This window comes from Lonchura striata, chromosome 1, assembly GCF_050655825.1.
Source record: "Lonchura striata isolate lonStrDom1 chromosome 1, ASM5065582v1, whole genome shotgun sequence".
In the NCBI taxonomy this organism is placed as follows: Eukaryota; Metazoa; Chordata; class Aves; order Passeriformes; family Estrildidae; genus Lonchura; species Lonchura striata.
Genome location: NC_140703.1, coordinates 103,804,358 through 103,827,291, shown reverse-complemented (window position 1 = coordinate 103,827,291; position 22,934 = coordinate 103,804,358). Strand labels below are relative to the sequence as shown.

General features: G+C 37.5%; 1 protein-coding gene across 15 annotated transcripts in view; it reads left to right on the top strand.

Moving 5' to 3' along the window:
• Positions 1-21,692, top strand: part of MAP7D2 (MAP7 domain containing 2) — an 81,175-nt gene extending 59,483 nt beyond the window's left edge. For 11 of the 15 annotated variants that reach the window (XM_085559455.1, XM_085559421.1, XM_085559430.1 and 8 more), the window contains 11 exons: positions 2,817-2,965; positions 4,083-4,210; positions 11,745-11,977; positions 12,364-12,490; positions 14,380-14,584; positions 14,702-14,806; positions 15,980-16,033; positions 16,666-16,744; positions 17,438-17,624; positions 19,278-19,557; positions 20,102-21,692. In XM_085559455.1, coding sequence (XP_085415581.1) covers positions 2,817-2,965; positions 4,083-4,210; positions 11,745-11,977; positions 12,364-12,490; positions 14,380-14,584; positions 14,702-14,806; positions 15,980-16,033; positions 16,666-16,744; positions 17,438-17,624; positions 19,278-19,527 — 1,517 coding nt within the window. In that variant the 3' untranslated portion in view covers positions 19,528-19,557; positions 20,102-21,692. The remainder of the gene's footprint in view (positions 1-2,816; positions 2,966-4,082; positions 4,211-11,744; positions 11,978-12,363; positions 12,491-14,379; positions 14,585-14,701; positions 14,807-15,979; positions 16,034-16,665; positions 16,745-17,437; positions 17,625-19,277; positions 19,558-20,101) is intronic. The other 4 variants (XM_077781637.2, XM_077781636.2, XM_085559473.1 and 1 more) reach the window with 1 other exon arrangement.
• Positions 21,693-22,934: the final 1,242 nt, after the last annotated feature.

Below are 22,934 nucleotides of genomic sequence, written 5' to 3'. Positions count from 1 at the left end.
GTATGTTTTTAGCTGCATTTATGTAGCTGCTGGAAGAAATGGAGTACTATGAAACAAATGGCAATTTACAGGATAGAACAAAATCAATGATGAACTCAGTTGTTTCAGATAGCAGTATATTTAAAATCTTTGAAAAGCACACTGTCTTTTCTGTGCTATTCTGAATATTTTAGAAAAAAATCATTAAAACTGCAGACTATAAAAAAATACTATATTCATTTAAAAAACAGGTTTTTAGACAAGGATGTTACAACTCTCAGAGGCTTTGATTGATTTATTAACGTCAGCCCTGTCATACCCAAAGAGTATGTAGAACAAAAATCCCAGTGCACCATTGAGACTTAATTATTTTTACCAGGGTTCCAGTTTACTTATTATTAAGTATATTTTTGACTTTTACTCTGTGTATGTGACACCTATATATATATATATAGGTGCAGATACACATATGGAAAAACAGACTATTGATAGGAAGGTGTCAGTTCCAGAAATTATTGATCTTTATGGGATGATAGTTAGCATTCCTATGTGTAAAGGGTAGACTAATAAAACCATTATTTTGCAAACATCTACAAAAATAATGTTTCCAATCCTGCTAATAATTGGGCAAGTGCCTGACTTCAAATAGTTTCTGCTTATAAAGCCATACCTGATCATAGCATTGGCTGAAACAAGACAAAAGTTTAACAGCCCTTTATACTTTTAATAGAACAAACAAAAAACGTGCCCCAAAGCACGCACCCAAATGCCTGTCTGCAAAAGGAAACACTTTTCCAGGATTAAACTATTTAGATGATAAAAGACTGATCATCTTTATCATAAAGTGTTTTCACACGTCTTGGTTAAATAGGGTCTTGGTTAAATAGGCTTACGTTCTGCATCTGTGCTTTTCATGCAAAGCTATTTAAATATGAATTGCTAAGTAAACCTACTTTCCCTTGTGTTTTACTTCTCTGTTCAGTGCATAGGGACATTGCTACTGAATGCCTCTAAAATTGCATCCCTTGTTTCTGCATTAAAACCAGCCTCTACTGGAAGCAGAAATGTTTTCATATAGTATTTGAGAAAGTGCCAGTTTGGTTACTGCTCAGGGAGCAGCTACTGTCAAGAGTGAGCAAAACCCAAGTCAAAATTAGATTACATTCTGCTTAAGATTTTGAGCTGAATTGCCGAGGCCACCTGTGGTTTCTTTTATTTCAGTTTTGTATTTGATATCAAAGAAATCAATAAGGATTACTTTTGTCCTTCCTCACTCATTTTGTTTGTAAACTCTCAGGTTTATCTCTCTTCATCACAGAATCTTTAAAGTAATACACTGGCATGTCTGACAAGGGTACAATATGTTCTGAAAACTGCTTTTCATTGAGCTGAAGCAGGGCAGCTGATTTTGGCAACAGCTTTTTGAACAAGCATCCTTTTGTCATTTTACCACAAGGCAATTAGGCTGTAGCCCAGGTTGCAAACAACAATCTCAGAAGCCATTGACATTTTGTCAGTAATTGCTAGCAAAACAGTCGAGGGACATCTCTCATTTGTCATGTACTTCACACCATAGAAATAGCTTCTGAAAAAGGAAGAGGGAGCTTCCTTTCCAGGAGCTCATGCTGTGCCTCCTGTCATTATGCTGGGGTCAAAGTTGCTCTGCTACTGCATTTTCTGTAAGCTTAGAAATGAGGAGCCTCAATTTCAGACTCTACAGCAACACATTATTAATGTCACTCGAAGTCAAGGTATTCGGGCAAGCAATTGTTACTGGATGCATAATTAATTCTTTAAGCAGTTGAAGTAAAAATATTTCTCTTAAGCAGCTTTTAAGTTTCTGAATGTTTTTGTTAATATACAGTGACCTTATGCCGCTTGGCTGAAAAGTGGGTCAAAGAATACAAAGGTCCAGTTAAACTTCAAAGCATTCAAAAGAGCGTAATAAAAATTTTATTAGGTCTGTCTCCAGTAAAAAATTTGGGAATGTGACTTTCTTTATATTAGTGCATAATTGCTGCTTTTTCAAAGTCAATGACTCCTGACTTTAGTTGACTAAAATTGGAAACATTCTATCACTTGATTGCAATTAGTGTCTGTCTTATTGATAAAACATATAGTCTGTTGATTGTTCTATATGTATGTGAAAGTTTCATCTTAGAAGGGCAATATGAACAAAATCAGGAGTAAAATATCCCATTTTAAAAAATCCTGTTCATATTGCAAATAAATAAAAACTTGCCATATAAACTGTAATGCATGTGTCGCACTCAAATTGATGTCTCCCTCAAATAAAAATAACTGAAATACCTACAGCAGCATTTAGTTTAGGTTTGGAGGCTTTTTTGTTAATTTTTTTATTAATTATTTGGAAAGTAATTAACATATTTAGAAGCCTTTGCATGTTTAGGGTTTAAAAAAGACAAAATTCCCTAAGCTTTTGTCACCTTTCCTGTTTTGCAGTATGTGTTCAAAAGTCACCCAGTTAGCATTATCTGCTTACTCTTTGTGTCGTATGCAAAGGAAGCTGGACTTCTTAGAAGAAAAAGGAGTCACAGTATTAGTCATGGTATTAGAACTGGTGATTCAAAAGGTGTATGAGAAAAATAGTATTATATTTTAGAGATAATTTTTTTCCTATAAAATGTTTCAGTTGAGACATTTTTAACAAACATGGGATCATGTTGAATGCATTATATGTGATATTTTAAAACACTAAAAAACGCTTTAAAACTACCTTTGGACATTATAACATAAAAGTATGCTGTTTTCTCCCCTCCTTTACTTCCTCTATCCGTGCTCCTTTTTGCTCTTGCTATTGTGCTATAACTCTTTAGTATTCCATATCTGTCCCCGTGTAGCACCAGCTAGTCCTCTTAAATCTCCCTACAAGCCTTCCCCCACCCGAAGCACCGACAGGAAGAAGGCAACTTCACCCTCCACTGCCAATGCCATGAAAGGGGCTCCTGCAGCTGAAGTTACTCAGGTGAGTTTGCAATGGTTTTGATTTCACTGTTGGGTAAACTGATGCAGCTTCTGCTTGTTATCTTTCCCTTTACATGAATACAAATGAAGTACTTTCCCTGCTATAAGAAAAAGCAGAAGAAAAGTAAGCCTGTTGTCTTTGTGCTCCTGTTAAGGAGCATTTTAATATCTTCTTCCTCCTGAGAATCAGTGCTGAGTGCTGGTATTGGAACACCAACACCCCTATTTTCAGAGAACTGAGGCACTGAAGTGTATGTTTTTGGACTTGCTTATAACTTCTGGGAATGGAGATGACAAATAGAATTCTCTCCTGAGTATGGCTATCCAGGCTTGCTGGTTGATGAGCAAGCTTCATATATTTCAGAAATTCCCCAAGTGTATTGATAATGCCTCTGTTTTACACCAATTGCTTTAACTCTTTCTGTGGACATTTTTAATGCTGTTTGCTTAAAAGATGCGTTATTGATCCACCATAGTTCCCAGAAAAGGCAAGTCACACACCTTCACTGAGTCTACACATTTTAAGGCATGCTTTAAAAAAATTCTGTGTTAGAACTATAATATTATAATAACATAATAATAATAATAATAACTATAATATTATAATAACATAATAATATAATAACATAAGGTCCTGTATCTTGTAATACTTAATGATAGGGGGATTCATGTAATCTAAATTAGCTGCAAGTGAGGGAACCGAAGCTGGGAGTAAAGATTTGTGTAGTGTCATTCTTAGTGTGATTCAGTGTTACATGCAGCAACATTTCTGTGATATGCTGGTTTGCACTGCTGATCATGTCTAAGCAGGGGCATATGGATGATTTTGAAGATTCCACCCAGTGCCACCACCCCACCCAAGAACTCTTGCAGAGGCTCTGATGTGCACTACTTATCTAAAATTTGCATGCTCTGCCCATGCAAGACGGGTGGGTGTGTGCTATGTCTATGTAAAATAAAAAACTATTAACAGCACCTCACTCGTGAGCTGCCTGTTTAAAAAGCTTTTACAAGTGTACCACACAGATCTTTATATACCATCTTGCTAATAAAACAATCAAATGCATTTTTGATTTATTGATCCTAATTATGGCAATTAAAATGAACTGTGCTTCTAGACTGAGAAGATAAAGAAGGAGAAGCGACCTGCAACACCTGGTTCATCATCTGGTATGGGATCTCCTCTTAGAAGGTCTGATTCTCCTGCTGCCATGTCCAGAAGATCTGCATCACCTGCAACACCTAAGTATGCCTTTCTTATTAGTGGTCAAATGTCCTGTGAATTTCTCATTACCTGTAAATAAGGCATAGATTCCTGAGGAACTTCCTTTGAAGTCTTGTATAAAATCCAGTTAATTTTACTAATACACAAACACATATACAAATGGGTGAGAGGAGAAGTGTAGATGATATCTAATATCTGTAATATTGTGTTAGTACCCACTAGAGACAGTTCTCTCTACCTTTTCTCAGTTTTGAGATTACAGTGCATTTCATTATTCATATGAAATTTTACTTCACATTTATTTTTAAAGATGCTTTTTTTTTGTTTGATTTTGAAGAAACTGCCTAATGTGAAGAAATGCACTCATCATGAATACTAACTAGAAATTCCAGCATTTAATATATGCATTTCCTATTGTTGGCATGGCCATCTGGTGCCATAAATACGTTTAACTATGTGTCATCTAAACCATTGGTTTTAACCTTACCTCATTTGCAGACCTTTGTGGTTTTGTTGTGCCTTTTGCTTTTGTTTTTTTGTTTTTTTAAAGGCAGAGCTGTGGATCTATAGCATATCTGGCTATATCATATATTACTGACAAGTAACTTGCTTTTCTTGATTGTCTTTTGCTGTAAACTGTATTATGTGTACCACAGCTTGAAACTCAAGTCTAAGCAAATGGGTCTTCAGGTTTCTTAGAACAGGATATTAAGTCTGGCTCTAATGTAGGAGTATGCTAAAGTAGTCCTGATCTACAGTACTTGCCTAATTTATTTGGATGGTTGATTGGTTTGGATTTTTTCCTTTAGACCTTGTTTGTAGGTGCCACTTCTGTCTTGAAAATTCTTATCTTGTTAAATCTGAAGCTGGCCATATTTTGAATCAGGCTTGATGATTCCCTTTCTGACAAATTTCTTCTGCCTGAAAAAACCAGCTGGTGTTCCTTTTCTGTTTCAGCTCTGAGGGCATAGCCCTTTAGTGGGGGATGATTTTGTGTGTGAATCCAATGTTAGACAACATAAGGAAACCATCTGACTCTCAGCATTCTTTCTGGTTTAAACATCCCCTTGTATGTAACTGGGACACTGCATTTCTTGTTTTTTCTTATAAGGCTGCAAATTCTCAAACTTCCAATATTATATATGTAATGTCATCAGATTCTGTGGTGTGAACTACATCCATTTTATGAAAAATTGAATGAAATGCAATGGTAATGACAGTCAGCTTTCTTATTACATTTTTGACCAGATCGTCTAGTGCCACTCTGCCATGTAAAGTCACAAAAAGTTTGAGCTCTAAGACTGTATATTATTCTGCAAGTACTTATGCTCCCTTCTCAGAATGCATTTTGTTTGTTCAGCCAGTATAAGAGACAAACCAGGAGACCCACCAAGAGACACATTTATTTAAGCAAAATTATTGGTGGGAAATGAATTAGTTTAGAGTCAAGTGCTGCTTGCTGGACAGGCAAAGGTTAGTGCAGATCATCAGAGACATGTCCAGTGGTTAAAGAAAAAATTACTGGGAGACAGCTCTTTAGTGTTTCATGAAAAAGGTATGCCCAGTCGTAATTTGAAGCACTAATTTCCATAAAAGATTAGGAAATGATGGAGAATTTTTTCCCAGACGTGCAAATTATGATAACGTTTGTACAGTAAAATGTTTTCATGCCTATAAGGAACACTGTTTTTAAAAGAAGAAGCAGATGCTGCATGGAGGAATTAAGAAGCCTAATGGTGGGTTTCCCTGTGATTGTGAGCCACAGTAGGGATCCCTTCCCCCCGCCCTTCTCTTTCTCACAGAAATCTGATTTTGATCGTGGCTAGAAATATATTACCAAGCATTTAATCTTAACATGGCCCAATTAGAACACCCTTCTTGACCTTATGAGAGATACAGTAAATAGAGTTTGAATCCATGTTTATTACTGATTGCAGAGAGTTCTTCAGCACTTTCAAAACTTCCCCTCATAATTCTAAAATAAAGAAGTGCCCTAATGATCATATTGTATTATTATATATATGATATAGTGATAATATATGCATTTTTTTTCATACCATTCAAATTCCTCTGTTAATTTTCATTGAGGAGATAAGATTGTACAATCTAAAGGAAGGTTCCAAAAGCCTTACTGCCTGTATTTAAATCCATTGACCAGTAAGATCATTGTCTGACATTCAGGTATAATTTTAGCCTGACTAAATATGTATACAAATACTCATTCTCCTTGCAAACCTAACAATCTTTTGCATGTTTAATCTTTCTCCTTGTAGCACACTATATGACTGAAAAAATACCCTGGAAGAAATAAGAATACATATTGAACAGCATTAGTAGTTAGTGATCCTGCATAGCACCTTAACCTCTAAAACTGTTGAGGAAAGAATCAAGTATAGTATAGTATATGTACATGACAATTAGCTGTATGCATTTCTTTTCTTAAGAATATGTGACTTGGCATTCAAGTTTTCTTGGTATTGTTCTAATTACCACTTCTTCACAGTTGTCATCTTGGTTTCTGAGTGGCAGTAACTTGTTGTCTTAATATGTTATTTCATTATTTATTAAATAAAAAGCTCTTGGTAAAGTAACTGAAACAGGATCAAACAAGACAATGTTCTCTTCAGCCTAAAGAGACCCATTAATCAATGGCAGAAGAGAGTTGCAGTAATTATATAAATAAAATACTAATGTTTTGGATGGGCAAATTTTTCTGAGAAAGCAAAAAAGATCTGCCCAAAAACATAACATCTCAGACAAGTGAACAGATACAGATGTAAAAAGGAGAAAAGGGGAAAAATCCAAATATACTGAACAACAATTAAAAGCAGGAAAGGAATTCAAAATTTGATGTTATTTGGAAAATATGTCAATAAATGTCACAGAAAGAAATACAAAACTATTATTTTGAATCTTAACGTGGATCAGCTGAATAAGATGAAAATTAATGGATTAGAGAGTTTGAACAATTGAGTAATTGTCTTTAATTTTTTTCAGTTGCTATTGAATAGTGATGGCATAAAGTGCTCGTTTTCTTCAGCTCTTTCACAAGATCAATAATAACAGGATGAGGGGTTTGGATAATTTTTTATTGTATGCTTTTTCTTCAAAGATCTGTACATTAGTTGGGTTATTCTTGCAGTATCCCTCAGAGAATAGGTAAGTGTGCTTTCTTATGGATCAGGAAGTCAGTAAAGCCTGTGTCCTTCACATGTCTTTGGGTAAATAGTCCCTAAATAAATCAATGGCACCTGACTGAATCAAGGAAGTAGGATTTAGTTTTAAGTATCTTCAAATGACTCACAGTGTAAGCCAGTGAATAAAATTGAAAGCTCTGACAAGCCTCTGTGTCACATTCTTTTGCCAAAGCATAACCTCATGAGAGAAGGAGAAAGGGGAAAGGGACAGGTGACTGATGGGTGATGCTGCTGATGGGTGGTGGTTCATGTTTCCTGTCCAGATGCAGACAGGTCACTGTCCTTTGCTCATGGTTTCACAAACTGAACAGTCAAATTGCAGAATGCTGATGGAATGTGAACATAGACTAGTACAAAAAATGTGTCCCCCAAACTCGTAAAATGTTTAAAAATGAGTTATTGGAAAGCTGTCTACATGTGGTGAGTTCCCCACAGAAGTAGCTTCTGTGTCCTACAGTGACCAAATTGAGATTTTATTTTGTATTTGCTACGTTTACTATTCTTTGTGTTGACTTAGGAAGATGAAACAATGGGTAGAATGTTGGATCAAGAGTATTTTGAGGGATTTTTCAGCAGTTAGGTAGATAATGGGCCAGTTCACCATTTTGAAACATCTGTAATAATGCAGCTATTCAAAAAACTATTCTACAGACCTGTGCTGAGTTTCTTTTCTTTTAAGAAATGTAAAAGAGAAATTAACCTGTCTTTGGCCACAAAAGATCAAAACTAAGAATGAAAGAAAACTGCTTTTGGGAAAGTGTCAGAGATAGAGTGCAAATGTCAGAACCCAGAAATAGCTTGTGACCAGAGCAATGTCAGAAAGCAGGCTTGAGAACATGCAGGTCCTTGGTGTGGTTTCAGCAGTTTTTGTTGAATTAAAGGAGAGAAAGGGGAAAAATAATGAAGCTCTGGCATTACTGAAGATTTCTGATTTACAGTCAGCCTCATGAGCAGCCATTGCCAGTGACCTGCCACATAGCTGGCTTTTCAGGAGAGCTGTTCTCTGCCCTGCTCTTTATGGCCAGAGCTGGGTGTGACCTCTCATTTGTGTGCTACATCTGCTTTATATTCTCTGCTTAGCACAAGTGAGCTCAGAACCTCTCGTATGCTCTTCCTGAGACATTGGCCTGCAGAATGGACTATCCCTTTTGTAACTGAATAGGAGACATGGTAATTAAGAATCATTGGATCCTCACACCTGATAGATGTTCTGTCAGAGCATGTAGGGGGCAGCTGCTGCCCTCATGTCAACTCAAGGCAGTTAAGGCATTAGTTAATGTCTTCTTGGAGAGAGGAAGGTGCTTCTGTATTCCCCTTTAAAATCCAGGTACTGAGAATAAGTAAGCTGTCTGACAACTGACAGGTTGCCACTTCTTGCACTTTAATGATTTGTCATCTTAATACTCTGATCCTTATCTGGTGTAATTCTGTGTTTCCCACTTTCTTATCATGGTTTAAACCTAAACAGGCTCCTATACAAGTGATTATAAATATTTTTTCTTAATAATTCCATTTTTCTGCCTTCTCAATCAAGTTTGGCTCTTTTTGGTGTAAAGCAGCATAACTTAAATACTATTTTGAAGGAGTGATTTTTCCAGTAACTATTCTGCCTGTGTCAAGGAATGTTAAAAATGCTACGTTGAAAGTATGTTTTAAATACAAGGTGGAAAACAATGTTAATTTAATACTTTCTACTGGCATCCAGTAAATGATATAAAAATTCTGAAAAAATATTCCTGATGAACTTTCTCAGGTTTGCACACACTGCATTATTCTCATCCTTGCAGTAATCAATCTTTTATTTCTCTCACTTTTAGCTACTTTATATGAAACTCTACTATTTTATTGTTGTTCTGGTCTAAGTGCCTGTAGCATTTTGGTTAAAAAAATACTGTAGGTCTAAAAGTTCAAAGATGCAGTAGTTAAATAATACATTTAGCACATGTTTCTAACCCAGCAGCTGAGTTGTACAACCAGTCTGCTCTAATGCCTATGCAGTGCAAGATATGTGGCACTCATGACTAGGCTGCTTCCTACCGACCTCTTTGATTGTCGTGTCTTTATTAGAGAACAATTACTTCTGTACTAATACTGAGAATGACTCAGCCTCAGTTATTAACCTGTTTTGCTCCTTCTGTCACAACAAGTTAAATCAAAAGCATTGCAAGGAATGTGCAGTGAAGTTGGAAATGTGAACCAAAGACAGTGAGTAGGGAACTCTGCTTTGAAGAAGTATCTAATTAGCAAGAAGCACCCTCTGTGCTGCAGAAAAACATAAGAAAAATGTTTTCTATTTACCAATTTTATATTTATGAAGTGCAGTTGGAAATGACTGCAGTGAAGAGACACATGTCAGATATATAAATGTAGGTGGGGCCTTGAAATCTGCCTTTGTCAGAAGGACCTGGAAATGCAACTATATCCTAAAGAGGAATCTAAAGGCAATGCTAAAACCAGATTTGGTCAACACAACCAAACTCAGTGGCTTCTCCCATTGCTATTGTTTTCAAGAACTGGAATCAGGCTTGCTTGTTCACGTCTTCCAAAGCCTGCTTCTGTCATGGAACAGCAGGAGTTGTGGGTGGCAGCAGGACAGATGAGGACAGGGACCTTGCACACAGCACCCCATCCCAAGGCAGGCAATAGAAGTGACCAGGGTCAACCAGAGGCCCAAGGACAGCCACCAAAGGCCTTACTTAGGGAAGTCCAAGGAGAAGCCAGGACATCGTGTCAGGATCAGCAGGTTAGGAAGCCAAGAAGAACAGGCTTACCTACAGCTGAGCTCAGCCAAGGACCAAGGGCGAGGACCTGAGCTGAGAGGAGCTCCTGGGCCTGCGGGCAGGGGGTACCTGAGTTGAACTTCTAATTTAGTTGGGTGCTACTGTTCCTGCAGCCTGAGGGCTTTTGGACTCTGTGGTGGCTCTTCAGTGGGAGTAAGAAAGTAGGGATGGTGCAATACGCCAGAGTGTTTTCCTCCCCACAAACCAGGCAGCTCTGAGTGAGCTCCTTGTAATCTAATGTCTCAACCTCTTTCAAATGCAGTCTAATATGCTAGAAAAGAACCCTTTTCTCTACAGAATTCATGAGCTTGGGGAGGAGTTGAAAGATGTCTTGTTTTTGTCTGCTCTGTAATGCAAATGCTGTTCTAGTTATAATAGTCTCTGACCACACAATACTATAGTTAGATCTATACAAAACTTGCCACTCCAGTCCATTAATTTTCAGCTGTTGTTCATGTTTTTTATGCTTGCGGTCTGCCAGAATGAGTGTATAGTCCAGAAAGTGTGTTATGGTATATAAAACTCTATATAGTGTAGATGAAAAAAGTGATAAGGGATAATCCATTTATATCATAATTACATATCCAGGAAGAAGGTTAGAAATATATGTGCAATGCTCACATTAATGTAATATAATTTATTCTAATGAGACATAAACCATTATTTTAAGATTGTAATCTCTTTATTCTTACACTATGTAGTCACACATCTCCGCCTTTTTTAATGTTACAAGTGCTAGTTACTGCTGTTACAGAAATAATGAATGGTATTTGTGTGTAGTTTTATGTTTCCTGGTAATCTGTTCTCTTTATATGCACCTATTTTCAGTGAATATCAGGTATCTTTACCCTTCCACTTTCCCAGAAGTGACTTCACCTGAAGTGTGTGACAGCCAGATGAGCAATGGGCTGCATTGCTGCTGTGCATCGCCATCCCTACAAGTGTAGCGTGTGAAAAGCTGCAGGGGCTGAGTGTGGAGTCTAGGGTCTGTTGTGTTGTTGCTGAAAAAAGCACTAACTCAAACAGCATTGTTGACAGTATAATGGTTTGATCAGTTCTGTCTCTTTTAGTAGTACACAGCCTTCCCTTTGTATATATTGGTATTTGTGCTTCTTTGGAAAATGAGATAAAATTAGAAAAAGACCATGGTTGGCAAGGTGGTATTCAGATGAAAGCAGCACATTTGTAGCTCATTATGATTTCTACAGATAGAGAGCAGCCATAGTTTTGGTTTAGATATGGAGAAGGACTGTAGAAACAGTAAAGTTGACAGAATTATTTTGGAATGGTCATTACGAAAATCATTGGTTTAGGCAGTCCACAATTTCCTATCTCTCACCTAGACCTTAGGCAGTGTTATTGGTTTATTTTAATGAGACTTTTCTGTATTCATGTACACTTCTATGTCAGTTCCATGCATTTTAAGTTCTGATTGCATCCAGGTGGTTCTTTTCAGTATTGTGCAAAACAGCTGATACTTCTCTGTAGCCAGAGACAAGAAAGAATAAGAAATGTGAAGATGGAGTTTGATTCCAAGCTAACATCTGGCCTTGTTTGATTTTTATTTTCCCTCATCAGGACAGTTGCAAAGACTTATCCTCAGTCTCCTAAAAATACCAAACAATATCCAGCTTCTCCTGTGAAGCATCGTGCCACTTCCAATATCAGCCAGGAAACACCTAAAAAGAAAGCAGACAAGGAGAAAGAAAATGTCAGTCACCTGAAGACCCCAGGAGCACGCAGTGATGATGTGGGCCAGGTGGCTCCTGAGAAGCACGTGCCTTCTGCTGGAAAGGCTGAGAACACTGAAGGTGAGCCTTACTGCAAGATGTTAGTGCAGGGTATGATGGGTCCCTGAGACTTTAAAATGGTGGTGAGCTGTTCTTTTCATGAAGCTGCTCAGTCACGGGCTTATGAGAATGTGTAAAGATACATACTGGAACCTGTAAATACACAGTTTTCACTAATATACCAAAAGTCAAATGTAGCAATTGTTAATGAAGATGAGAAAATGCTGACATCCAGGGATGCCCTTATCTATTCTATCTTCTTTCTGCTGAAAATGCTAAAAAAGATGCTTTTAAAATGGTGTCTTGCTACTCTGAACAAGGCCCATTTCAGCCTCTGTATGAACCTGGAATTGCCAGGCACTCTCTGTTCCTTGCCTGACTTTCCACCCTTGGTTGTCTTCTCCTAGGGAAGATCACAGCAGGAACAAGTGATGCAGAAGAAGCTGCAAAAATTCTAGCTGAAAAAAGACGACAGGCCCGCCTGCAAAAAGAACAAGAGGAAAAGGAGAAACAGGAAAGAGAAGAACGAGAAAGGTCTCTCTATTGCTTTGTGAAAGTTACAATCTAATAATTTAACCTGTATCACTGAAGATGCTTGAAAATATGGTAGTTTTGGAATCAAGCTAGATCTTATATATATTTGTTAATTTCTTTAATTTCAGACTATTATTTCATTAGTGTCTTTTGCAGTCTCTGTGATTAGTGAAGTTAAAAAATAATAATTTGGCCTCTTCAATAACCCTGAATAAACTATTACTTTTCCAAATACTTCAGTCATGTCCTTGCTGAAGTGTACTGCACACTGCAGTCTGGACACACCTGAAGTATTTTACATTGTAAAAAAATTTTTAGGTGGCTTTAAATGAGCTAGATTACGTAGCAGAAACAGTCTTGCAGCAGCAGCATATGCATAAAATGGCAAGGCTTGAGTCATTCATAATTAACCTGAAGTTCATCTTCCTGCCCAACTCTGCTGCAGGCATTGAGGGCTGAGTGTGGGCAGAGTGAAGGTTGCTGTCTGAGCAGTGAAGTTGTGGCTCTGTTCTGGGAACAGGCTTTTTGGTGGTTCTCCACATGGGATGCTGGTTGCAAGTGTCAGCAAATCATGCACTTCCTTCAACCCCCACATCACTAATCACTAATTCTGCATGTCTGGATTCAACTTTGGGTTTTCTTACTACAGACATGGTGGATGGGGTTGAAGTGTGGAATAGAACTCTCCAGCTAGTTAAAGTTAGAAAGGGATGTGTTTATTGACGGCACAAACACATGTCATGTCCCAGAGACGTGTGAAGAATCACAGGCTCTGGCTCTCTATTTATCTAAGAAGTCTTATATATTAATATAATTCCCAAAATGCCTAATACATATTCATTACCTAACCCCATCCACTCTGGTTTATATTAAACTGTCATAGTATAACTGAGTCCAAGGTTCCTTCAAGCTTATGCAGTCTTTCACTTCAAATGGGTTGGTGGGTTTTGAAATAGGTCGTGGTCTTCAGAGATCAAAATGACCTTTTACTTTTGCCTTCTTGGCAGGTTTTGGACCCCTTGGCTGTAGCTCAGGTTTCAGGGCCCAGGTGCAGGCTACAGTCCTCTTCTTTCTCACAATTAAATCTGCATCCCATCCTGTTCTTAAAACATAGTAAAGATAGGCAGGTGATGTATCACTCTAGCCTTAACTATTTTATCTGCTAATAATTAGCCATCCCTTATTATTTCTACTCTTCTTGCTATATTCTTAATTGTGTCTACCTCCCCCCCCCCCAAACTAAATCTAGTTACACTTTTAACTCTTTCAGTTTCTTTAAACCCTTGATTCAGGGTGGGAGTGGAATGTCCAGCTCCTGCCATTTTGGCCCTGATAGAATGATCACTTAAAAAACAATTCTTAAGGAGTATGCTGTCCCTCAGTGGGCCAGGGAGCAGCACAGGTGGAATTTAGACCCACTCCTTCCAGAATTCCACTGTATTTTGTGGAATTTGCTGCTACTCATCCCATCTGTTTATCTTCAGATGAAGCAAAGGATAAAAGAACTTGCTTGTTTATAGATACCAGCATTCTAGGTGTCAAGTACATGGGAAGAGGGTTGTCTTTGTTCTCGAAACTTAATTTTATTATTGACACTCTAACTGAAATTAGAACAGGAATGTTTTCTTTGATCACACATGTTTTTTTCAATGGAAATTATAACTCCTATGAAATATTTTAGGCATTTAAAGTAAGTAAAAACTTGTAAAAGGAGTAAAAGCTTGATAGCAACATGAATTCTGAGCATGTGCTCAATGTCTTCACTGTATCCTGGGATCTTTAATGAAAATATGTGCTGATGTATGTGTTACCAGATACTTATGTACATTCAATAAGATTCATGCTAAACAAGATGAAACCTTTTAAACCTTCTTTTACATTTTTTGCAGGCTTGAAAGAGAAGAGCAGAAAAGAAAGGCAGAAGAAGAAAGACTGCGTCTGGAAGAAGAAGCTCGTAAGAAGGAAGAGGAAAGAAAACGTGAAGAAGAGGCAGCTAGAAAAAAGGCAGAAGAGGAAGCCAGAAGAAGAACTGAGGAAGAACAAATGCTAAAGGAAAAGCAAGAAAAAGAGCTCCAAGCCAAACTTGAGAAACAGGTATCATCTCAAACAGAAATGTGAAATTTTTATACATGTAAAAAAAATACTTCTTAATACTTGGTAGTCTTCCTGAAATAGATAATGGCCCTAACATATTTTACACATTTTGATTAGAAGGAAGAAGCAGAAATCAAAGCCCGTGAGGCAGCTGAACAGCTTCGTCTTGAAAGGGAACAAATCATGCAGCAAATTGAGCAAGAAAGGCTGGAGCGGAAGAAGGTGAGTATTTGCATCCTAGGATAATTATTTTATTTCTTGTTTAAATACATAACCCAGGAAGCACCCAGTAGTATCTAACAACAATAATCTGGAGGGATTAGAGGTGAATGGTTATGGCAAACATAGTATTTTTTTACTTGCCTGTTAGGGGAACGTGGACATCAAAATTTGTAACAAAGTGGAATTGCCCGAGGCAAATTACTTTCTCCTAGGCACTGAGCAAACACAGAGCCAGTCTCTACCTGAGAAGTTAAATGCCTGAGACAAACAAGGAATGGCATGCCAAGACAAATGTCAATTGCTGTCCAACCCAGGACATCACTAACTACTGACAAACATGAGTGACTTTGTTTAAAACTTAATAAACAAAAGCTCTGTGTCATTAATTGAGAAAGTTTGTGATTAGCAAGCAGCTTTTCCCCCACCTGACTCTCTCTGGTTGCATTATGCAGAGGAACAGGATTGTCTGGCCACTGCTGCACATGGAAATGGCTGCATAAATTAGCTTTGTTTACAGCTGTGTGGCAGGAAAGAGAGCAGCTGCAGAATCCCTGTCTGGTTACAAATACTCATCTATCCATATATGTTATTCCAATATGTTTTGAACTGTTCACCACTGAACTGGAGGCATGTTGCAGTTGTAGATTAGAATATCAAACCAAAGTGTTTTGCATCTCAAAGAATATTTCCTTTTTAATGAAGAAAGAAGGAAAACAAAATATTTTAGGAAAATGCCTTACACATTTCTAACAAGAATAACTTCAGATATTTCTTTTTACTCTTCTATTCCAAAAAGGCTTACTATTTTTAAAGGAACTGTTTGGAAATAGTTGGAAAAGCAACTAGATTAAAGTAACCACTGTTGGTTTTAAACAAATGTCTTGTTCCAGAGCTGAGCATAAGTCATAGCTGCAAACACCTGGTATTAAAATACTTGTTTCTAAAGCGCATCTGCTGAGAAAGTCATGTTCTGTAAGATCTGATAGGTTAAAGCCAGCTGCAAGATGTTTTCTATCTTTAATTTTCTTTATTTTTCTTATTTGTTCTCCCTTTTCCAAGACAGGCAGAGAGGATGTCATGACAGTAAAGAAAAAGTTCTTTCTCCTTTTTCCCCTTCTCTTGTGTTACGTATTCTGTCTTCCATTTCATCCTGAAATTTATTTTGATTTATAGAGAATAGATGAAATAATGAAGAGAACAAGGAAGAGTGAAACCCCAGAAATAAAGGTACGAAAAAGTATGTGGTTGCAGACTTTTGTTTTGTTTTATTGTATGTAGAAATTAAACTCCAGGTAGTACCACATCAGTAAGTGTACTTAGGTACACTCTAGACCCAAATTTTTGATGCATTTCAAACTGAGAATGACTGTTGCTGTGTCACAGCCACTGCTAAAGAGACACAGCTTTTATGCAGCCTTTGCAGGTAGAATAATTGCTCCCCTCACTACCTAGCCAGGGGCAACAGCCCATTCCTGCATGCTGGAGCTGTACTGTTTGCTGCTGTTGATGTGTCTTCCTGCTTTGTACCAGCCAGTGAATTAGTTACTGAGCTCTCTTTGTTACCCCCTGAATGTGGGGTTGAAAAGAAGGCAGTTGTTTCCAGCTAAGAAGTGACAGTCAGATTTTCATTTCTAATTTGCTAAAGAAAACTGTTTGTTCAGTTACTTTCAGAGAATGTTTTCTTTTTTAATTATATAAAAATGCTATGCCTAACTAAAAAGGGGAAAAAGTCTTGTCTTGCTGTTGATGGTCATTGTCACCCTGTGCCCCTGGGCAATCTCACGAATTTTGAGTCCAATCAGTTCCATGAAGGTTTACAGTCCTCCCTCTAATACAGCTGAGTCATTACTTGATTTCAGAAGGAAGAGCCAAAACTGGAGATTCCATCAACTTTGAATGTGGAAAAGCAACCAAAGGCCCTTGTTCTCAACCAGCCAGGTAAAAATTGCCATATTTTTCTGACCTATTTTTACAGTTGAATCTCTTCAAATTTTTTTGATCTGAGGCAGAGCACTGTGTATTATCGTAAGTTCTTTGCTTTCATCTCAAAAACAACAGCTGCATTTGCATCAGTGACAAATGTTAGAAACTGGAGACAGCTTTGCTTTGCCACTTAAGCAAAAGCAGAATAAAGTTTCTCCTCTGTTTTAGTACCTGATGTAGCATTTTTTGTAAATAAAAAGTGTTAGTCTGCCAATGTTTGTTTTTGGTTTGATTGCTGCAATCTACCTTGAAATTTTGTAAGTAGAAAATTTTTACACACAACCAAGCTTTTTACAGTATGGCTCTAAATCTTACATTTCATTTGACTTCATAAAAACAACCCTATATGTATTTAAAGGATTATTAATTAAAGTGTATCTGACGTTATCTATATTTTGTTTACTTTCCTAGGCTAAGGTTTTTAATAAATGACATAAAAGATAGACCATTCTCTTTGTTTCCTCAAATTTAAAAGATGTAGCATAAAGAAGTTTTGGAGTGGAATAGAGGAATGACAATACAGTATGATGAGTCAAGGATTAAACTGAGTCTACTGTATTGTCAGTCTTCATTTCTACTCAATCTATAACTTAAAACTATTTAAATAACAAATTTTCTACTGTCATAATTTCTAACTTTCTTTTATAGAGATCAATGGATTGGCAACCTGCCTGAAAAATAAAAGCTTAGAAAGTGCTGCTTCTGTAATCCCTTCCCAAGATGTAGTTGCTAATGGACTGAAGTCAGTTTCAGGACTTATTCAGCTGGAAGCTGTTGATGGGAAATTTAACAACATGGAAGATTCAACAGATGAGGTTCAGTCCATGGATGTGAGGTACAGGCTGGATCTACCTACAGGGTTGTGGAATTCATATGCGACACAGGATTTTGGGTTTTGTTTGTTAATACTTCACTACTTCCCTTCTCGCATCCATCCAGTGACAGCTGGGTGTGCACTGGCTGTGTTCTGCTTCTGCCAGGATGCTCCTGGGTGTTTGATACAAGAGCCACAAAACCTCATCTCACTCTCACATATTTGGGGGAGGGAACTCTGAAATCCTTCCACAGTCCTTACTTACGGATTCCATACAAGTTTGCCCAAACCTTTCAGACGGATTTGTGAAAGCAGCTACTGTAGATACTCTTCTGATGTCACTATTTTTTAATTTGGCTGCATAGCTGTGATTCATGAGCAGTTCTGCCTCCATACAAAAAGAATAAAGAAAATAATGGATTTAGAATTTTAAGTACTTAACAAGTAGAAATGTATGGAAATCAGTAAATAATTTTGTGGTGTTAAATACACTCACATTTTGATGGAAGGATGTGCAGAAAAGAAGGATTTTTAATTTTAAGTTTTTTTTAATTTGAATATATATATATATAGAGAGAGAGAGTTAATTTAAGACTGTTAAGTCAAAGCTAGATCTGAATTTTAAACATGGAATTTTAATGCTGTTCTTCCTTAATCAGTAAGTCAGTTGAACCTCTTATACTGTCTCAGTATTTCCAGCAAATATGCATAAATATATAGGAAATGGCATGCTGGGACCAACCAGAAGATTGTGTAGCCCATTATTTGGTCTCAGAGAGTATCAGTAAGAAAAACGAGTTGGGGAGAGCACATGAGCCTACCACTTCCTGCAATCCAAGATCACTGAAGTGTGGCCTTAGGGATATTGAGGGCAGATGTTTGCCTTGGCCTTTTAAGTGGCCACTGGTTGACATGTTGCCCATGAGTTTATCCAACCTTTTTTTTACCAGCTCTTTGTGTCTAGACCTCACCTGGAAGCAGTCTGTACAGTACAGTCTCACTGGTAGATTATGTTCTTTGATCCCTGTTAAGCCTAGTTTCTTATTGGTGGCATTAGACACTCCTTACATTTTGTGTTGTAGGATTGCACACATGATAGTTTTGCCCTTAACGCATCCACCACCACATCATAGTTTAAGAAATGTCTGTGAAAGCTTTCTTCTGCCTTCTCCAAACTAAAATGCACTAGCCTTGCTAGTCTCAGTAAAGCAGCTGGTTGCAGCATTTCTTAATTACGGGATTTTTATGTCTGAAGTATATAATAAGGTTTTAAGAAATAACTTATTTAAGTTCTGAAATGTATGTGCTTTAAGTAAGTGTTTGCAGGATCAGGACAGTAATGTGGAAGATGCAATAAACATTTAGGTAAAGGAATGATGCAGGGACTGAAATAATGATCAGAAAACTGTCAGACATGTGGGTGAGATGAGTGCTCATGTTACACAGCTACCACAAACCATAATCATTAAGGGCTGGGTTAGGTTTGGTCTTCCATCCTGAGCAGGGCAGTATCTTTTTTTCTTTGGATTAGGACATTCTCTAGGTAAAAGCTTGCTGTAGCTGCCTTAAGATGAGTGGTAGTTTCTGAACAGTTAGAGGGCTAACTTGATTGTTGATTAATGAAAAGTTATAGACCTCTTATTCTGTGTCTTTCTTCCTTTATCTTTTGTATAGCCCAGTTTCAAAAGAAGAACTTATCTCTATCCCTGAATATTCACCCATGAATGAACTCATGCCAGGTGTTTCTTTGGACCAAAATGGGACAAGTAATGCCAAGGCTCTTGAAGACCTCTTGGATTTCACAGGCCAAGCTACCTACTCCAAGATGTCCAGCGATACCCTTAGCCTAGATGACTGTAACAAAAACTTGATTGAGGGATTTAACAGCCCAGGACAAGAAAATACACTTAATTCTATCTGTTGACAGCCTTGCTTTTCAGCAGAACAGATACAGGTACAGTACTGTGATAAACATCTTATGATAAATTGGTGTGATTACTTACTAGCTTCCCAGAATATTGCAGCAGTCCATGGCAGTGTGGGGAGAAAAAGAAAGCTGTTCTCCTAGGTATTTTAATTCAACATAATCTTTGAGATGTGCAGCTGCCTGTAAATTGGCATCATATGCAGACTGATTGTATCATAGCAACCACAAGCATCTGGTAAATGGAAACATTTCCTTTAGGCACCCAGAATTTCTTCATTAATACAATACCTTTCCTGTATATCTTTGGAGCCTATTTTCATGAGGAAAAGAGTTAAAAGTGGGGCTAGTCTAGGCCATGGTAGTTACTGCTGCTGCTTATTCTTTGCTGCTGTAAAACTTGCAGTGTAGAGTCACATAAGCCAGCATAGTAAACACCCATAGTAGGTTTCAATGACAGTTTCAAAGTACAAAGTCAGGTTTTTTGGAAGAGTATATTCTCTAACTTGCAAAACTGAGGTCATCTAACTTGCATAACTGACTTGATATTCTTCTCTCTCTTTTTAATTGACAGAGGTAACAGTTTCTGGAGGATATATATCCCTGTGATGCTACTGGCAGTAAAACATGAGCTTGTCACTTGAAAAAGCTTCTGCAGTCCTTGAACACTGGATTTCAAATAATCAGAGCTGAATATAACTTGTCTTCCCAGGGAATATGTTGAATAACTGGCTGCTTTTGGTAGAAACCAATGATGTTTCAGGGAAGACAGAGCGTGCATTAGAATTTGAGCTTTAGCTGCTAATAAAGCACTTATTTCTTCTTTAATTTAAAATTCATCTCAACACTTCACTGTGATTTTTACCTGTGCATTTTATTTTTAAATAATTATTTCCTAAGCTTGATCATACATCCATTTAGACATTTTTTTCTTGTAAATAATGATGGGGTTTGCCCACAGTGCATTGAAACAAAATAATATACTGTAGTTTGGTGCCTATCTTTTTTTTTTTTTTGTCTTTAATAAGGAGTTATTTGCAACTTTGATGAGGTGTGTAATTGAAAACTGTAGCTGAAGAGGCTTGAAAAACATATAGCTGCTGGAATCAAAAGAGCCTTTTTACTGACTGTGGAATATGGGAACTATTCCTTTATGATTATGTTGACACTTTTAGTCACTAGTAGCACTAACCAGTTAATATTAATTAGTCTGGGAGCAACTATCAACTGTGTTTGAAATCATACTTGTGTAACACTTGTAATCAAAGTAGGCCAAATGCCAAGTATAACCCCTTAATATATGTGTCGTATAGCTGTAGTAGATTCGAGTGAGTGATCAGGATAACCTTTGAATATGCAGACACTTGATTAATACCAGCAGGCTTTCTATCACACAGAGAAGTATTTTGTCTTCATGTAGGCTCAACAAAATGGGATTTGGTCAGCAGCAAAACAATACGGGAGTACCAGAAACAAAGGCCAAAATGCACGCCAGGAGCACTGGGCGCCCTTGATGTTCTGTAAACATCTGTATGGAACAGTCCACACCGAGATGTACAAGGTCAGGACGTCATGTGCTGTACAGTGTTAACTTTATTTCTGTTGGTGAACCTTTATGCTAGATCAGGTGCTGCTTTGAGGACGTTTTGTCCAGTCTCTTGTAAGAATAAATTATAAATACAACTCTCTTTGGACACTAACACAAAAGATGTGAAAACTTGGGGGGAGGGGGTGTTTGGCTTTTTTTTCCTTTTTTTTTTTCCACGTGTAAGAGTTCACAGCATAAATTGACCTCAGTTGTAGCACCATTCTTGTGCTATTAAAAGTCAGCTGTGGGAAAGTAACCAGTAACATGATGTGCAATGCCTAAAAAAATCATGCCTACAACAACCCAGCTCTATTTATGTTAGTGTACTTCAAATAAATACTTTCTTTTGACTGTGCAGTAAGCTGTAGCATGGTACTGTGTCTTCCAAATTAGTCCTTCATCTATTTCCTAAATAATAAACAAACAGAAACAGGTTTGTTTTGCTGTAATACACTGTGTTTGGCAAATGTCATACTATATTTTATTATGGTGTCATTGTATAACCTGTAGATTTCTGTATTTGCATGACCTGTATAGCATGTATAAAGGTGAAATACATTTTCATTTATGAATCTGACTTGTTTCTTAGTGCTTTTTATTCCCACAAAAATGACTGATTTAAAAATACACATATGTTTATTTGTTCTGAGGTACTTTCTGAAGGAGGGTATAATGCTGAATGAAGGAGTGGTTGTCAAAACCTCAGAATATTTCACCATTGTTCCCATTGCCACATATTCATTTGCTTTCTGAGGTCCTGCCAAGTGCAGGCTGGTGGCTGAAGAGCTTTAAGGTGAGAACTCCAAATGGTGGCATCCAGAGGACTGATGACATATAGGGCCAGTTTGCAGCCCCAGCCTCTGCTCTCTGGCAAAGAAAATAAGCAAGAGAAAACTTGAGAGCTGTAAGTAAACACTGTTCTGTTTAGTATGTAAGAGCTGTTCTATAGGGCACCCATGACATAAATGCTGAACTTCTCTTCAAGCTATGTGCATGCACTGCTGCTTGGAAAGAAACCAGCCTGGAGCTGCTGATAGTTCCCTAGTGAAATGCTGAGGAGATTTTTTAATGTATTTTTTTAAACCATCACTTCAGTCAAAATTGCAAATGAGACAATCTAATTCTATGAATAAGTATATTAATACTTTCCATGGTGTCAGTTCATTTCATTTGTATTGACTCCTGAAGCATTCATGTTATTTTTCCAGTTGATTATTTACTAAGATGGAAGGAAACAAGATGAGTATTTGTGAAGAAATTGCGTATTTACATTTATATTCGCTTTCAAACATAACTTAAAATATGGCTGAATATCTGGAGGAGGTGCTCTCAGCTTAGAGGTTAAATTGCTTCTTTTTGCTTTTGCTGGTGTAACTTCTTCATAGCAGCACCATGCCAATGTTTGCTGCTGTAAATCGAGACTGCAATGAGCTTTACTTTGAATTTGTCAGTGGTCTTGCGACTGCAGTGGAGGATCACTAGTGATACACACAAGTCCTTGATAGAGCTTTTTTGCCATTATTTTATATAACTATTAGTAAGTTTTTAATAGATAAATAACTCCTGTGATGTAACTGGACATCAGAGTAGCTTTCTGATTAGGTTCAGCACTTTACATGGTATTGCCCAGGGAAATGGCACCCAGACCTTGCCGTGGACCACAGTGAAGGCTCTGAACAGACCTCTTGTCTCTCCAGGGAGATAATTTCAAAATAAAATTGCATCAGTGAGGGGTGGATCTGGACCACCAGGATGTATTTTCATCTGGTGATGAACAGCTAGAAGCAGGGGGTATCATCCTCTCTCCTTTGATTGTACA